The 16757-nt window shown below is 41.1% G+C and overlaps 1 protein-coding gene across 2 annotated transcripts in view; it reads right to left on the reverse strand.

The window, feature by feature from the left end:
• The window catches only part of btaf1 (BTAF1 RNA polymerase II, B-TFIID transcription factor-associated), a 132361-nt gene extending 115604 nt beyond the window's left edge, over window positions 1-16757 (reverse strand). For both annotated transcript variants that reach the window (XM_060841932.1, XM_060841931.1), the window contains exons 1-2: window positions 16319-16757; window positions 4686-4809 (exon numbers count right to left, since the gene is read on the reverse strand). In XM_060841932.1, coding sequence (XP_060697915.1) covers window positions 4686-4809; window positions 16319-16332 — 138 coding nt within the window. In that variant the 5' untranslated portion in view covers window positions 16333-16757. The remainder of the gene's footprint in view (window positions 1-4685; window positions 4810-16318) is intronic.

A 16757-nucleotide genomic window follows, 5' to 3' on the forward strand; every position in this document is an offset into this window, starting at 1 on the left:
CCCTAAAATTATTGAACTCCATATGGAGTCCGGAGAATGGCAGACCAACCAAGTGGAAAATGAGGTGTTGTTTTTCCAGCATGTGCAGAGGGCATTAGGTTTAGAGTGAGAGGGGAAGGATTTAAAAAAGGAACTCAAGGGTAATTTTTTCATGCAAAGCGAGGTGTATGAATGGAATGAGCTGCCATAGAAAGTAGAGGAGGCTGATACAAATACAATATTTAAAAGGCATCTAGATGGTTATATGAATAGGAAGGATTTAGAGAGACATGGGCCAAGTGCTGACAAATGGGACTAGATTAGTTTAGGATATCTGGTCAGCATTGACACGTTTGACCGAAGAGTCTGTTTCTGTGCTGTATATATCATAGAGTCTTAGAGTTATAATGCGACAATGGCCTTTGGAGCATGTTAAAAACAGGTGACTGTGTTAATAACAACCAATGTCATAACAGGATGGACGCGGACAGGTAAAAAAACACAATGATGGATTGGGCTCTAAAGTTATCTAAATAATCAAGTTCTAGAGGCTGCAGGATCACCAAGTGGAAAATGAGATGATGTTCTTTGTGTGTGCAGTGTGTTGAAGTGCCGGGCAACTGAAGGTCTAAGTAAAAAGTCATTTTTGCAGGCAGAACATAGGTGTTCTGCAAACTAGTCACCCAGTCTGTTTCATCTCCCCAGTGGAGAAGGGAATAAGTGACATATTGGACACTTATGAGGAATCCTCTGCCCATCCCACAGATGATTTCACCTGCCTTCAATATTCTTCCTCCACCTGCACATCTCCATGCATTTGACCTGTTCATGGAGAACTGTTGGCATGACATTGGTGGCTTTCACTTCTCTGTCCCCCTCACCCATTTGAACTGACCACACTCCCTGCTCTCCAATCGAATCCTGACTTTGTCATCAAGCCTGCTAACAAAGGGTGTTTATTTTGGTCTGGTGTTCTGACCTCTACATCGCAGAGGCTGAGTGTCAACTCTCAGACACCTCTACCTCTCTCTCCCTAGACCATGACCCCAGCATCGAACATCAGGCCATTGTGTCCACGATTGAATTCAACCTCATCTCATCTGGCGATTGCCTGTCAATAGCCTCCTAGCTCATAGCCTCCCATCCTTGTACAGCCTATTTCAATCTAGTCCCAAAATCCACAAACAGAACTGACCTGAGAGACCCATCGTTTCTGCCTATTCCTGCCCCATGGGACTTATTTCTATCAACTCTATCTTTTTCTCCTCTTGTCCCATCCCTCCCCACTTACATAGTGATTCTTCTGATGCTTTATGTTAGCTTTGAAACTTCTAGCTTGTAGGCAGCAGCCACCTCCTCTTCATCACAGACACCCCTTTACATGTTCATTCCTATCAAGATGGTCTCAGGGCCCACCACTTCTTCCTGAGCTCATCCTCACTTTGAACAACTTCTCCTTTTAAGTCATCTCACGTTCTTCAGGTCAAAGATGTGGCCATGGGTGTCTGCATGGGCACCTACATGGTCCCCAGTTATGCCTGTCTTTTTGTGGGGTAAATGGAACATTCCTTGTTAGAGTCCTACTCTGGTCCCATCCCATATCTCTTTCTAGGGTATACTGATCACATTAATCATTGCTGCTTCCCTCTCTCATTCGGAATTGGAAAACATTTAGCAATTTTACTTTCAACTTCCACACTGCTCTCACCTTTGCCTAGTCCATCTTTGAATCCTTACTTCCCTGACATTGCTGTTTTCACTTCTGGGGATAAGCCACCAACATACACCATTGTAAAGTGTGCCACTGGAAAAGCACAGCAGATCTGGCAGCATCCGAGGAGCAGGAGAGTCAACATTTCAAGCATAAGCCCTTCATCAGGACTGTTCCTAAAACATCGACTCTCCTGCTCCAGGATGCTTTCTGAGCTGCTATGCTTTCCCAACACCACACTATTCAACTCTGGCTCTCCAGCATCTGTAGTCCTCACTTTCTCCCACCAACAGACACTACAAACCCACAGACTTTCATAGTTACCTTAACTGGACAACTTCATACTTTACTTAGTGTAAGGACTTCATCCCATCCTCCCAGTTTCTCCATCTCATCTGTTCTGGTGATGCTACCTTTTTGTGCTTGGGCCTCAGAGCTGTCTGCCTTTTCCTCAAATCATGGATTTCCCACTAATTGGTCAACCTTAACTGTGTTTGACTCATCTCCCACATTTGTACCCTCACCCCTTCCCTCCCACAACAATGATAGGGTCCACTGGTGCTTTCTTACCACCCTACCAGGTTCTGCATCTAGAAGACTATAAGAGCTTCTGTAATCTCTAACAAGATGCCACAACCAGAAAACACAGTTCCCTCCCACGTTGTTCTGCAGGGACCATTCCTTCCGGGTCACTCTGGTCCAGTCTTCCTCCATTCCCAGCAATGTTTCACCCCCTCAAGGCACCTTCCCATGCATAGCAGAACTTACCCATTTACCTCCTCCCTCCTCACCAAGAACCTAGACACTTCTTCCAAGAGAAACAGCAATTTTCTTGTCCTTCATTCACTCTGGTCTACTGTATTCACTGTTCACAACATGGTCTCCTCTACGTTGGGGTGACGAAATGCAGACTAGTTGATCGCTTGGCCTTTATTGCTTATGTTCTGCTTGCAAAAATGATCTGGAGCTCCCACTTCGACACACTACTATGTTGCCTGGTCAACGTTCCTGCTATAGGCCTGCTGCAGTGTTCCAGCAAATTTCAGTGCAAACTTGAAGGATAGCATCACATTTGTCACTTTGTGACCCTGCAACTTCTAGGACTTGACATGGAGTTCAATAACTTTACAGCCTGGTTACATCTTCCCTTTTTTTTAAACCTACCCACATCCAGTCCTGTCACAACATGGATTGTTTTTAGCAAAGCCACCCATTTTAACATACTCCAAAGACCATTACCACATTATGAGAGTTACTTTCAGTACAGCTCATCTATTTGCTCCTACTCTTTGTCCTTATTGTTCCTAATTCTGCTTTTCCTCTGTTCTGGCCTGCTTTCCATAATATCCTTGTTTACCTCCTGCTTTTATACCTCTTTTTGTCTCGACCTATAATAATCACATCATCCCTTCCAACTTCAGCTTCAGGATAAGTATCACTTTTTCCTAGTTATTAACAGCTCTGATACAGTGTCACTGGACTTGAAATTTTAACTCTACTTTCTTTCCACAGATGCAGCTGGAACTGCTGAGTTTCTCTGACAATTTCTGTTCTGGTTTCAGAATGAATTGTGAATGGAATGAAATCAGGTGTGTTTCTGCTTCTCTTTGACATTGGTGAGTGAAGAAAAAGAACATGGTCACTACATCCTCCCTCTCAAATATAAAAAAAATGGCATTACTGTTCAAGGGTTGAACTGACAGGTTAATCAACGATGTCCCATCATGTCCAGAGCAGATAAGTCCCCACAATAGGTGCACTCAGATGACAACTCTGGTGATATCAAGAAGTGAAAAAGCATCTGGCAATAACAAAAGCTGCAGGCCTCAACAACATCCCTGGTAAGACCTGTGCTCCAGAACTAGGTACATCTCTGGCTAAGCTGTCCCATGCAGCAACAATATTGACATCTACCAACCAGGTGGAAAATTACCTAGGTATGTGCTATTCACAAAAGCCAGTACAATTACCATCCCTTTAATGTTCTCTCCAGAGCTATCAGAAACCATTTACTCATTAGTAACCTGCTCAGTAATCTTTGTTTAAGCTCCGCCAAGACTACATGGCTCCAAAATGCAACTAGTCCAAACATGAACAAAAAATTGGATTTAAAAAGGTGAGGTGACAGAGACTAGTTGGAACACTAGTATTGTATTTGGCTCTTTTTTTAACAAAGGTTGCAATGCGAGTTAAAACGATCGGTATGCAAATGCCAGGCAATGAAAAAATCATTAGAGAATCTAAACATTTTGCCTTGACTTTCAATGACATTATGACTGCTGAATCCACCAAATAATACAGGTTATCACTGACCAGTCATACAAATACTACAGCTACATAGGCAGATCAGAGATTGGGAACAGGTACAGTGAAGCTTGTGGAAGAGCAAAAACTTAGATTTCTGCACTTAATTATGGTTGCATTGATATTAGATGTTGCTGCGTTAATTACTCCTTAATAACAGCAAACACCAATAGCCACACTTATTCTTATTATGACATATTGGCAAAAGCTTCAGTAACCTATAGGTGCTAAGTCATTTTCAAATTATATGGGCAAAGGGTAATTTGAAATACTTTATTCCTACTTAAACCTTTTAAGATGATATGGCATTCATTTTTGAAGCAACACATCTATAAACTAAATACTGACTTACACTGACAGGGAATCAAGATTGCAAATGTAATTTCAATATAAAACATGAGCACCTTCACAAAATATGGAGCTAAGAAGGCATTTCTGTTGCAGTAATTCAAAGCTGTCATATTTTCTGCTGCATAATTTCCATTTTGGTTGGTCACACAAAACAATCAACTAATTTTTATACTCAAGTACCTCAAAAAGTACAATGGATAGGGTATAAATTCTATGGAAATGGGCATTTCTTGCTTATTGTAGATGAGCCATATATTTTATTTATTAAAATAAAATGAAACATCAAAGCTGACAATACACCTATGTACATATTTTTGATGTAAAAATATGATCTTCTTACTCTGGATAATAGGTTGTGCAGTTCATGAGGATGAAGCTTAACTACTTCACCCAACTGTTGAGCTGCTGCTTTTCTCGTTACTGGTGTTGTTCCAGTATCCAGTAAAATAAATAGACGATCAAGCCTGTTGAATAGAAGAAAAAGATACTGTTTCAATTCAACATACTGGTACTTTAAAATTATTTTTGCAATGAATTTACTGCAATTTGAAAACAATCACAATCACAAAAAAAAGTTTAAAATCTGAGGTCTAGGGCAAACAATGTGGTTGACTTTATAGTTGTGACTAACCAGTGAGTTCTTGTTTTATTCCTTTGTACAAAACCATGAGTCTGCTTCCCACGCAACCACTATAAAACAAGGTCCCAATAAGGATAACAAAAACTGAGAGCCTTTAGGTGTCCATGATTATGCCAGCAATTTAAAAGAACGAGTTCCAGGTTTTAATCTCAAACCGGAGTTGAAAGATTTCCACTTGACCACACTTGCAAAGTACAGTCTGCACTACAGCAAGGGAAGCTTCTGGTCTGCAGCTGTCTCATATGATGTTACTTTAAAAAGTATTTCATTTAAAGGCTAACTCAACATATGCAACTAATCCATTCTCCAAAAAAAAAGGTATTGGGTACAACGTTACAAATTTGAAGGAAAGAGGATTAAATTTTGCGACTAGCTTTTGTTTTACAAAAGGTAATCATAATCTGGCAATGTATCTTCAATGCAAATTAAAACAAAATGAGTCACATAACCTAGGATATTGAGTTAAGTGCATCTCCTACTACCACACTTGAACAGGAAGTTGGTGTTGTTACTGTCACTGTGGGCCCACACAACATTTGAAATAGAAGTTAGGACTGGAACCAGAAAACGTAAGCTGGTCATTGCAGCCTCTCTTTCACTGCCTTGCCACCTGCCTCTACTCCCTTGCCAAGCTAACTAGATCTCTGGGCTCCCCTTAATGTCCCGCTCATCACTTCACTCAGGAAGTGGGCTAAGAGAGAGGACAGTGTGTGAGGCACTGAGGACTTTTTCTGAGCACCCCTTTGTATCAACAATTTTGTAACTAAATTTATTTCATGTAGCAGCCTGAAATAAACTTAAAGTATGAAAAAGTGTTACACAAATCCTGCAGCATCGCTCGTGATGTCACAGGTGCTGCGAGTACATGGACGATGAGCGCTTCCCCAGTCATGTTTGTGTGTGCCTGGATCAAATGAGATCAGTGAATTGCAGTGAAATTGACGAAATCACTTGTCCATGAAGCTGCCTAGTCACAAATGATAAATGTCACTATAGGAGTGCACTGATGTAGGTAGACTTCAAAAATATGGTTGTTGCATTTAGCGATTTGGGAGACGATTTGTCGCTCAGGATGAGGTTCTGGATGCAAGTTTGCTTGCTGGAGGTGAAAGGTTTGTTTGTTTTTGGACGTTCCATCATACTAGGTATCATCATCAGTGAGCCTCAAATGAAGCACTGGTCTCTATTTATGTGTTTAGGTTTCCTTGAGTTGGTGATATCACTTCATGTGGTGATGTCATTTCCTGTTCTATTTCTCAGAGGGTAGTAAATGGAGTCCAAGTCGATGCGTTTGTTGATAGAGTTCTGGTTGGAATGCCACACCTCTAGGAATTTTCATGCATGTCTCCGTTTGGCTTGTCCTCAGATGGATTTGTTGTCCCAGCCGAAGTGGTGTCCTTCCTCATCTGTATGTAAGGATACTAGTGTTAGTGGGTCATGTCCTTTAGTGGTTAGTTGATATTCATGTATCCTGGTGGCTAGTTTTCTGCCTGTTTGTCCAATGTAGTGTTTGTTACAGTTCTTGCAAAGTATTTTGTAAATTATGTTCGTTTTGCTTGTTGTATGTATCGGGTCTTTTACGTTCATTAGCTGCTGTGTTAGTGTATTGGTGGGTTTGTGAGCTACCAGGATGCCAAGAGGTCTGAGTAGTTTTGCAGTCATTTCAGATGTCTATGACATAGGGGAGAGTGGCTAGGGTTTCTGAATGTGTTTTACTTGCTTGTTTGGGTTTGTTGCTGAGAAAATTGGCAGTCTGTGTTAATTGAGTACCTGTTCGTTTTGAACATGCTGCATAGGTTATTTTCATCGGTTCTTAGTCCGTAGGTGTCGTTTTCCTGTAGATGCTGGTTTGAAGTTCCCATTTGGCTATTCGCTCTACTGTGACATCTAGGAATGGCAGTTTGTTGTTGTTTTCCTCTGCTTTTGTGAATTTTATGCCAGTAAGGATATTATTGATGGTCTTGAAGGTTCCTCTAATTTTTTTCGCTTACTAATGACTGAGGTGTCAACCACATAGCAGACCCAAACACATATGAACTAAATACTCAACTACAGAAGCAATCATCCCAACATTCACAAATGAAGCTGCATTAGAACATTATTTCAACAAGCCACCACACAATGCAGCATAGAGAAGCAACGAAGGGCAGACTAAAATCACCTATACTGCATTTTCAAAAAGAACGGATACCCAATGAACACAGTCCGCTGATTTCTCAGCAACAAACCCAAATAAACGGACAAAACACACCCAGAAACCCTAGTCACTCTCCCCTACATCATAGACATCTCAGAAATGACTGCTCGACTACTCAGACCTCTTGGCATCATGGTAGCCCACAAACCTAACAACACACTAAAACAGCAGCTAATGAACTTGAAAGACCCCATACAGACAATGAGCAAAACGAACATTATTTACAAAATACTTTGCAAGAACTGTAACAAAAACACTACATTGGACAACAGGCAGAAAACTAGCCACCAGGACAAGTGAACATCAACTAGCCACAAAAAGACATGACCCACTATCACAAAAAAGATATGACCTACTATTACTAGTATCCTTATATACAGATGAGGAAGGATACCACTTTGATTGGGACAACACATCCATCCTAGGACAAGCCAAACAGAGACACGCATGAGAATTCATAGAAGCATGGCATTCCAACTGGACACATCGACTTGGGACTCCATTTACTACCCTCTGAGAAAAATAGGAAATGACATCACATGAAGTGATATCACCAACCCAAGGAAATCTAAATACAAACAGAAAGTGGGTCATAACACCAGTGCTTCACTGGAGGCTCACTGATGATGTAGCATGGTAATGAAACATCTGAAAATGAACGTTCCAGCTCAGTGAGCAAACTTGCAATTTAGCAATGTTGCATTGTTATAATTTCAGCTCATACAACTTAACGAGAAATCTGAATTTTGCTGTTAGCTGAATGGATGATATCAGATTTTACATATTAAAATTCTTTTGAATTGTTCAAAATCTATTACATAGCCAATTTTCCTCAGTTCTAATGAAAATTTACATATATAAAATGCTAACTTTTTCTCTGCACATTTGCTACCTGCCTAGAGTATTTCCAGCATTTTCTATTTATAATATCAGGAATATTTTACCCAACAGCAAGTTTTCTTATGCATGGATCATTTATTAAAACAGAGGACTCCAATTCTTGGGACTAAGTTACCAAAGGTAGCCTTCATTCAAGGCATCAAAATATCATTCAGCACATTATTATGGATAACTTAAATGAGCGCCCTCTGTAGGAAAGTTTCATGATACATAATATGAGCTCCCTTTGTTATATAGACAAAGCATATATAGTTGCACTTGTACCCAAGACAGAAAAACAGGTCCTTTTTGCCTCAAGTGTCACACTCTAATGCAAATAATTGAGTACAGCTTAGGTAAAAATGGCCTGCTGAAAAATTGTTCATACATGATTATTAAATGTCTTTATAGCTAGTGGATAGTCACAGTTAAGGAAGCCTTAGATTCTCAAGGAAGATAATACCAGTTCTTAAGCTTGTGCTTCATGACTAATTTTTTTTGGAAAATAACATTCATGCTGTTAACAATTTCACTAAAGTAATACATGTGGAACCTTGATAAAACTTTACTGGAGTATTATAATCTATTGTCAAAAAGTGTGATGCTGGAAAAGCACAGCAGGTCAAGCAGCATCTGAGGAGCAGGAGAATCGATGTTTCAGGCATAAGCCCTTCATCACGAATGTGGGGGCTTTCGGGTGGGGAAAGGGGCTGAAAGATACAATAGATGGATGAGGGTGAGGTAGCTGGGAAGGCGATAGGTAGGGGTTGGAGGGTGATGGTGATAGGGCAGAGGGGAGGGTGGAGCAGAGAAGTGGGAAGGAAATAGACAAGTAGGACAATTCAAGATGATGGTGTTAAATTGAAGAGTTGGATCTGGGATGAGGTGAGGGGAGGGGAGATGAGGAAACTGGTGAAGTTGACATTGATGCCATATGGTTGGAGGCTCCCAAGGCGGAAGATCAGAGGTTTTTCCTACAGGTATCAGTTGGCTTGAATTAGGCAGTGGAGGCGCCACAGGACTTGTATATCCTTAGCAGAGTGGGAGGGGGTGATGGCCACACAGCAGTGGGGTTGGTTAGTGTGTGTGTCCCAGAGATGTTCCTTGAAATGTTCTGTGAGTTGGTGTCCTGTCTCTTTAATGTAGAGTAGACCATATTAATAGCAACAGATACAACAGATGAGATATTTGGATGTGCAGGAAATTCTCTGCCGGATATGGAAGGAATCTTTGGGGACTTGGACAGAGGTGAGGAGGAAGGTGTGGTACAGGTTTTTCACCTCTTGTGGCAGCAAGGGAAGGTGCTGGAAGTGGAGGGTTGGCTGGTGGGGGTTGGGGGAACGAGGACTTAACCAGGGCCCTCAGATGCTGCGTGACCTGCTGCGCTTTTTCAATGCCACACTTTTTAACTCTGATCTCCAGCATCTGCAGTCCTCAGTTTATCCTATTATTATCTATTCTAGATCAGATCTTGGTCAGTACTGTTATTTGCGAAAGGACAACAAATATTTTCTCAGTACTTGCATTCATTCTCTGCACTGGAACACTAGCCTTGGTTGTGGCTCAAGCCTCAATCCAGAATTTTACCACATTAAACAATTTTTCTGTGGCAGTTTTAAGGGAAAACAGTAACTTCAGAGCTACACAAATTTTAACAACTTTTTTAAAGTTAAGCTCCTGATTGCTTTTTTCAGATGAATATAAAAAGATTATGTGACCTTTGAAGCAGGGTAAAATGATTTCTTCAGGGCCTGGCTAACATTTATCCCTTAACCCATAACAAAAATAATTACTTAGCCATTTATCTGATTTGCTGATTTTAGCATCTTAGCAGACTGATTTCAACAGCTTTCTACAAAGTAATGAATATAGTTTAAAAAGAATCTCTGGGTTTCAAAGTAGCAGGAGACTCCATGCAATATAAGGGACTTCTTAAAAGGCAACTGATGCAGGTCTATTATAGATTCCTTCATTTTGCCTTACCCCAGTACATTCAGCAATGGCAAGACTGAGATATTATCGGATTTTATTTGTTGCCTTTAAAAGTTAAAGTGGTGATTGATGCAGTGTAAATTACAATGTAAAAAGTTCCAATTAATTTTTGGAACATTTAGAAAATTGCACTATAAGCAAAAAGGATAATGATTGTAAAAATGCAGGACAAATTAATGTCAATTCTGAAATGGGTGTACTTTGAACTTTCAATTATTTAAATAGTCATAGAGTCATAGAGATGTACAGCATGGAAACAGACCCTTTGGTTCAACCTGTCCATGCTGACCAGATATCCCAACCCAATCTAGTCCAATCTGCCAGTGCCCGGCCCATATCCCTCCAAACCCTTCCTATTCATATACCCATCCAAATGCCTCTTAAATGTTGCAATTGAAATCCACCACTTCCTCTGGTAGCTTATTAAATACACGCACCACCCTCTGTGAAAAAGTTTCCCCTTAGATCTCTTTTATATCTTTTTCCTCTAACCCTAAACCTATGCCCTCTAGCAACAGTCCCTAGGACCTTACCATTAAGTGTATAAGTCCTGTTAAGATTTGCCTACCCAAAATGCAGCACCTCGCATTTATCTGAATTAAACTCCATCTGCCACTTCTCAGTCCATTGGCCCATCTGGTCAAGATCCTGTTGTAATCTGAGGTAACCCTCTTCACTGTCCACTACACCTCCAATTTTGGTGTCATCTACAACCTTACTAACTGTACCTCTTATGCCCACATCCAAATCATTTATGTAAATGACAAAAAGTAGAGGACCCAGCACCGATCCTTGCTAAAGAAAATCAAAACATCTCCTTACTAGACAGTTAACATATCTGGCATGAGATGAAAATTTATATTTATTAACTTGATCCCCTCTTCCTCTACCACTAACTAAATTATATTAAGACGTTGTCATGAAATTGTAACTTCCACTGTTTCAGCACCAGCTTTTTGTTTGAAGGTGTGACAGCTTAAGCTGAAATTCCTGAAATACCACATTACATGAAAAACTATAAATAAAAACTGAAAAAAAATTGGCTGAAAGAAAGAAGCTAAGATGTTTGTCAGAGGAGTAATGTTCTAATGGTGATAAGGAGGTGGGAAAGGGCAAGGTGGTGTTTGGCTGGATCACCAAATAGGCAAAAGTGAGCTCTGCAGATGCTGGAGTTGAGAGTGTGGTGTTGGAAAAGCACAGCAGGTCAGACAGCATCTGAGGAGCAGGAAAATCCTTGTGTTTGTTTAGATTAGATTAGATTACTTAAAGTGTAGAAACAGGCCCTTCGACCCAACAAGTCCACACCACCCCTCCGAAGAGCAACCCACCCAGACCCATTCCACTACATTTACCCATTCACCTAACACTACGGGCAATTTAGCATGGCCAATTCACCTAACTGCACATCTTTGGATGTGGGAGGAAGCTGAAGCACCTGGGAGAAACCTACGCAGACACTGGGAGAATGTCTGGACAAAAGCCTTTCATCAGGAAAAGAGCTTTTGCCCGAAACGTCGAGTTTCCTGCTCCTTGGGTGCTGCCTGACCTGCTGTGCTTCTCCAGCACCACAATCTGGATCACAAAATATCTGTGCTGGAACGATGATGGTTTATAACTGGCATCAATGACTAGTTCTTTTTAAAAAATTCATGTTGCACAGAAATGGAAAGATAAAAAAGGTCCAAAACTGTATTAAAATATTGAAAATGTGTAGGGAAGCAGATGAATGAGATTCTGTACACTGTCAAATCTGAGATGCTCAATAAAGAAGAAATGTTTGAGACTCCTAGAAAAAAAACTTTCCCAAATTTACAGGATATTGTCTTTCAAAATTTGAACTGTCGAGATTTAAGCTTGCCATGTGTCACAATGCACTAGACCTCACTGTCTAAATAGCCACAAATGCCTCCTTGTCACAAAGTTTGTGATTATACAAGCAGCTCTTCCCATCATTCAGCCCACTGGGCCAAAATGTTGGCCAATATTCCAAACTGGCCTAAAACTTGAATCCTTTGCTAGCCTTTTCCCATCGTTACTTGTGCCTTTTGAGAACAACTCATCCCAAGAGACCCACCTTCTGTTACCTTACGCCTACTGCACCAATCTACTGACCACTGAACATCTCTTCCTGCTTCTAGATTAGCTGACATTGTTAACAATTCTCTCTCCCACTTTCAAATTTGACATGATCACTCCTCTCCTCAACTCCACCACCCTTACATACTGTTAACACCTTCTGCTTTACTCTCAAAGGAAGTCTTAAACATGCTGTTGTCTCCCAAATCAATGTTGATGCTTCCAAAAATTCCATGTTTAAATCCAACTATTCCAGGTTCCTGCTGGAACAGTGCCAAAACTGCCTTCAACATCAAAAATAACATCTTATGCAACAGAAACAAAAAAGTACCTCTCCAGCCTTCTCTTTAACACCATTTGACCACACCAACTTTCTCCCATCCGTTCCCACTACATCCAGCAATGTGTGATTGCACTCAACCAGAAAATCATCTGCAATGACTTCTCTTATTACTCCCACATCATCAGTCTCTAAAGATCTATCCTCAATTGTCATTTATATGCTAAGTAAAAAACCAAAAAGAATGGCAGATGCTGGAAACCGGAAACAAAAATAGAAAGTGCTGGAAAAACTCAGCAGTTATGGCAGCATTTGTGAAGAGAAATCAGAGTTAATGTTTTGGGGCCAGCAACCGTTCTTCACAAATGATGGTAGTTAGGAAAGTTTTTTTTATGCAGAAGATAGGATAGGGAGAGGGGTTAAGGAGTAAACAATGGTTGGATATACAGCCCAAAGAGGGAAGAGAGAAGAACAGTTGGACAGACAAAGGAGTGAATGACAGTCAAGTATAGTGATGGAAAAGCACAACCAGTCAGGCAGCATTCGAGGAGCAGGGGAATCAATATTTCAGGCTTACACACTTCATCAGGAATGAGGCTTGTGGGCCAAGGGGGCTGAGAGATAAATGGGAGTTTGTTGGGGCTGGGGTGTGGGGATGTAGCTAGCTGCGAGTGCAATAGGTAGATGAAGGGGAAGGTGAAGGTGATACGTTGAAGAGGTGGGTGAAGCGGATGGGTGGGAAGGAAGATGGATAGGTAGAACAGTTCAAGAGGGTGGTGCTGAGTTGGAAGGTCGGATCTGGGAAAAGGTGGGGGTGGGGGGGAACTGAGGAAACTGGTGAAATCTACATTAATCCTGGGTGGTTGGAGGAGTTCTTTCTCCAGGCGGTGGATGGTAAGGATTTGGCGATGGAAGCAGCCCAGAACCTGCACGTCCTTGGGGGAGTGGGAGGGGTAGTTAAAGTGTTCGGCCGCAGGGCAGTGGGGTTGCTTCATGCATGTGTCCCAGAGATGTTCTCTGAAGCGTTCTGTTTTCCCAATGTAGAGGAGACCGCATAGGGAGTGACAGATAGAGTAAATGTCATGTGTGGAAGTGCAGGTAAATCTCTGACAGATGTGGAAGGCTCCTTTGGGGGTGGAGGGGGGGGAACGTGTGTGCCCAGGTTTTGAGATTTTTGTGGTGATAGGGGAAGGTGCTGGGAGTGGAGGTTGCACCACCCTCCACTCCGACCTATCACCTTCACTTCCACATTGATCTACCTACTGCACTCTCAGCTACCTTCCCTCCCAACCCCACCCTCTCCCATTTATCTCTCAGCCCTCTTGGCCCACAAGCCTCATTCCTGATGAAGGGCTTATGCCGGAAACATTGATTCTGCTGCTCCTTGGATGTTGTCTGACCAGCCATGCTTTTCCAGCACTAGACTCTCCTATATGCACTCTGACAGTTCAGCCAACCTTCACAGTTGGTTTTGCTATCATGTGCATTTCTTCAACAGGAATTGGCTATAATGCGATTGAATAATTTAGACAATTTTACATAGAATGCAAACTTTCCAAACCTGGATTGGCTATAGTGCGATTCTGGTCCAATTGGTTTAAATGGTGCTGCTAATACACAATTTTTTAATTACATGAGATTGCATGGGAATGGAACTGTTGCATTATATCAGCACAGACTGTATCTCACATACTACCTCTCAACCCCTTACCGATCTCTAAATTGTTAGATTGCATATCTGATATTTGATTTTTAATCCCCTCCATTAATTGTATATTGCTGGCACAGATGGAATCCTGTGTTAAACCAAGGCTGAAACTTGCTATTACAATTCATGGTAATGAGCTACTGACCACATTTCTGGTACCGTTGTATGCGCAATTCTGGTCACCATATTATATAAAAAAAGCACACAGTGGCTTATATCAAAAAAGGACAGGGAGCCGAGAAGCATTGCAAGAAGAATATCAGAAATGCATGGATATACAAGTCTGAGTGGTGACATAACAGACATCTTTCAAATTGAGTCAGGTTTTGACAGAGAGGATACAGGCAGAATTGAACATAACTAGACAGCATCAATATGTGATAGTTACCAAGAAATTCAACTAGGAATTCTGAAGAAACATATCTAAAAGATAGTAAGAATATGGAACCTTTACTAAAGGGACTGGTTGAGGAGAATAGTATTGATTTATTTAAAAGGAGAAGCTAGACAAATGTTTGAAGGAGAATAGAACAGATTGTAATGATGGTAGATTTGAAAGAAAGATGGAAGGAGGCTTAAATTGAGCACAAACACCACCAGCATGGAATGGTTGGGCTACGTGGCCTATTTCTGTGCCATGTTGACAGCGTAGGCTGCCTACTTTCATCCTTGTAATATTGCAGACTCCATAACTACTGAAACCCTTTCTTTGTTACTTTAAGGCTGGATTATTCCAAAATAACAACCTTCAACTTTTAACCCTTGGTAAAAAACATAAAGGCACAAAAAAGCTCTACTGTGTGTCTCAACTCATCAAATCATGTTCACCTATCACCCACATGATGACTGGCATACACAAATTCCTGTTTAAAAATGACCCAGTTTAAAAATCCCATTCTTGTTTTTACATCCTTCCATGTCACTGACTTACTCTATAATCTCCTCCATAAGTCTTTAACATATCTACATGCCTCCATTCCTGGAGTCTTAAGAATCTCCATTTTTAATCACTCCACCATTGGAGCCCAAAATCCTGCAATTATCATCCTACTTCTCTCCATTACAATATTCCATGAAGACTACCTGTTCAACCAAACTTTTGCCCTATAACTTCCAAAATATTCTTTTATCAATTTTTGATTGATAAAGTATTGAAAAAAAAGCTTAACATGAGCATTGTTAGGCGACTACCTAAGTGAAAGTTGTTCAACTTCATAATTATTGTTGAAATGTGTACGATGAAGTTGATGGAGACAAGAATTTTCACTGTGACTCTATTCATTGACCAATTGAGTCAATCGACAATGCCAGAAACAATAGGTCAGAGGAAGTGCTCTAGTCAGCTCACACTTGACGTACTGATGAAGGTTCGATCTGAAACCCTAGTCTGACTATTCTCGCCACAGATGCCTCCCAATTTTTTTTTTAAAGCTTCATACCCTTAAGTACAGTGTCCCCTTCTGGTCACCAAAACACAAGTGAGGCGCAAAGGTTTATCCCTAGTTTTGGAGAAATTTGGTAGGGCAATTCCTGGGCTGATCAGATTTGAATCCGTGAGCCATTCTCGGAGATCGAACCAAGTTCGGCCAAACGTGTAATTTATTTTTTAAAATGTAAACTTGCTAGTGAAGCCTTCCGAGATCCTTCATTAGGAGCGATACCAAAGCATATGTGTACAAACAGATGTTGGTCCGCTTTGTAATCGGTACATGTACACAAAAAGATTGTAATTATATATTGGCTTAATAACTGGAGGTATTCCAATCCATTCACGATTCGGTACGTATCAAGACAGATGAAAATTAATCTAGTATGTTCAAGCATTGTTTTGCCATTTTAAGATTTATTGCATATTCCCCGTGGATGAAGGATATTTAAAACCCACTCTAAGGCAGTTCCTGGAGCACAAGTAGTAAACATCTTCCACTGGCCTAGCTATCACTCGTCATTGATCTAGCAGAGGCCTCAACGATGCATGATTTAATAACCACAGTTGGAACAGACGCTCAAAAAGTTTCACAATCATTCAAATGGGCCGAAGTCAACTGTAACACTCAATCGGGTTCATTATTTACCATCGAAAAGCAGATCCCACATCATTGAAACGTATCCCCCTGTCACTCGGTTAGAAATAAATGGGCCTTTTTGACTACAATTCTTGCGTTTTATTTCAATATGAAAGACTGAAACACATCACCAACCTCGATACGGCCATGAAGAATCGCTGGCACAAAATCTGTCTCACTCGCTATGCTGAACAATAATTACGGATTTATTCCACTATTATCTCGGCCGATGGTGGCCCGTGATCGCCAAGTCGCAGCAGCAAACGCCGAGGCCGCGGTCGCGGTGTTGTCAACCGTGAGAGGGGATTTAATTCATCACCTCGTCGCCAGAAACCAAAAACCCTTTAATTACACTCATCGATGAGTACCCGATGGTCATTGGCAGATCGTTTTACAACACGGAACAGCCAGTTAGCCCTTGGGACGCCACCGAAAAACAGATCGTGTGTAAAACTGAGGAAAATCAAATTTTTTGCGAACAGGAAAGCAATTCTCGGCGCGTGGATTTATATGAGGAGCCATCTTGCATTTATTGTCACCGAGATGCATCCTCCCGCCTGATTGGTTCCTCCGG

Source organism: Hemiscyllium ocellatum, chromosome 22, assembly GCF_020745735.1.
Source record: "Hemiscyllium ocellatum isolate sHemOce1 chromosome 22, sHemOce1.pat.X.cur, whole genome shotgun sequence".
In the NCBI taxonomy this organism is placed as follows: Eukaryota; Metazoa; Chordata; class Chondrichthyes; order Orectolobiformes; family Hemiscylliidae; genus Hemiscyllium; species Hemiscyllium ocellatum.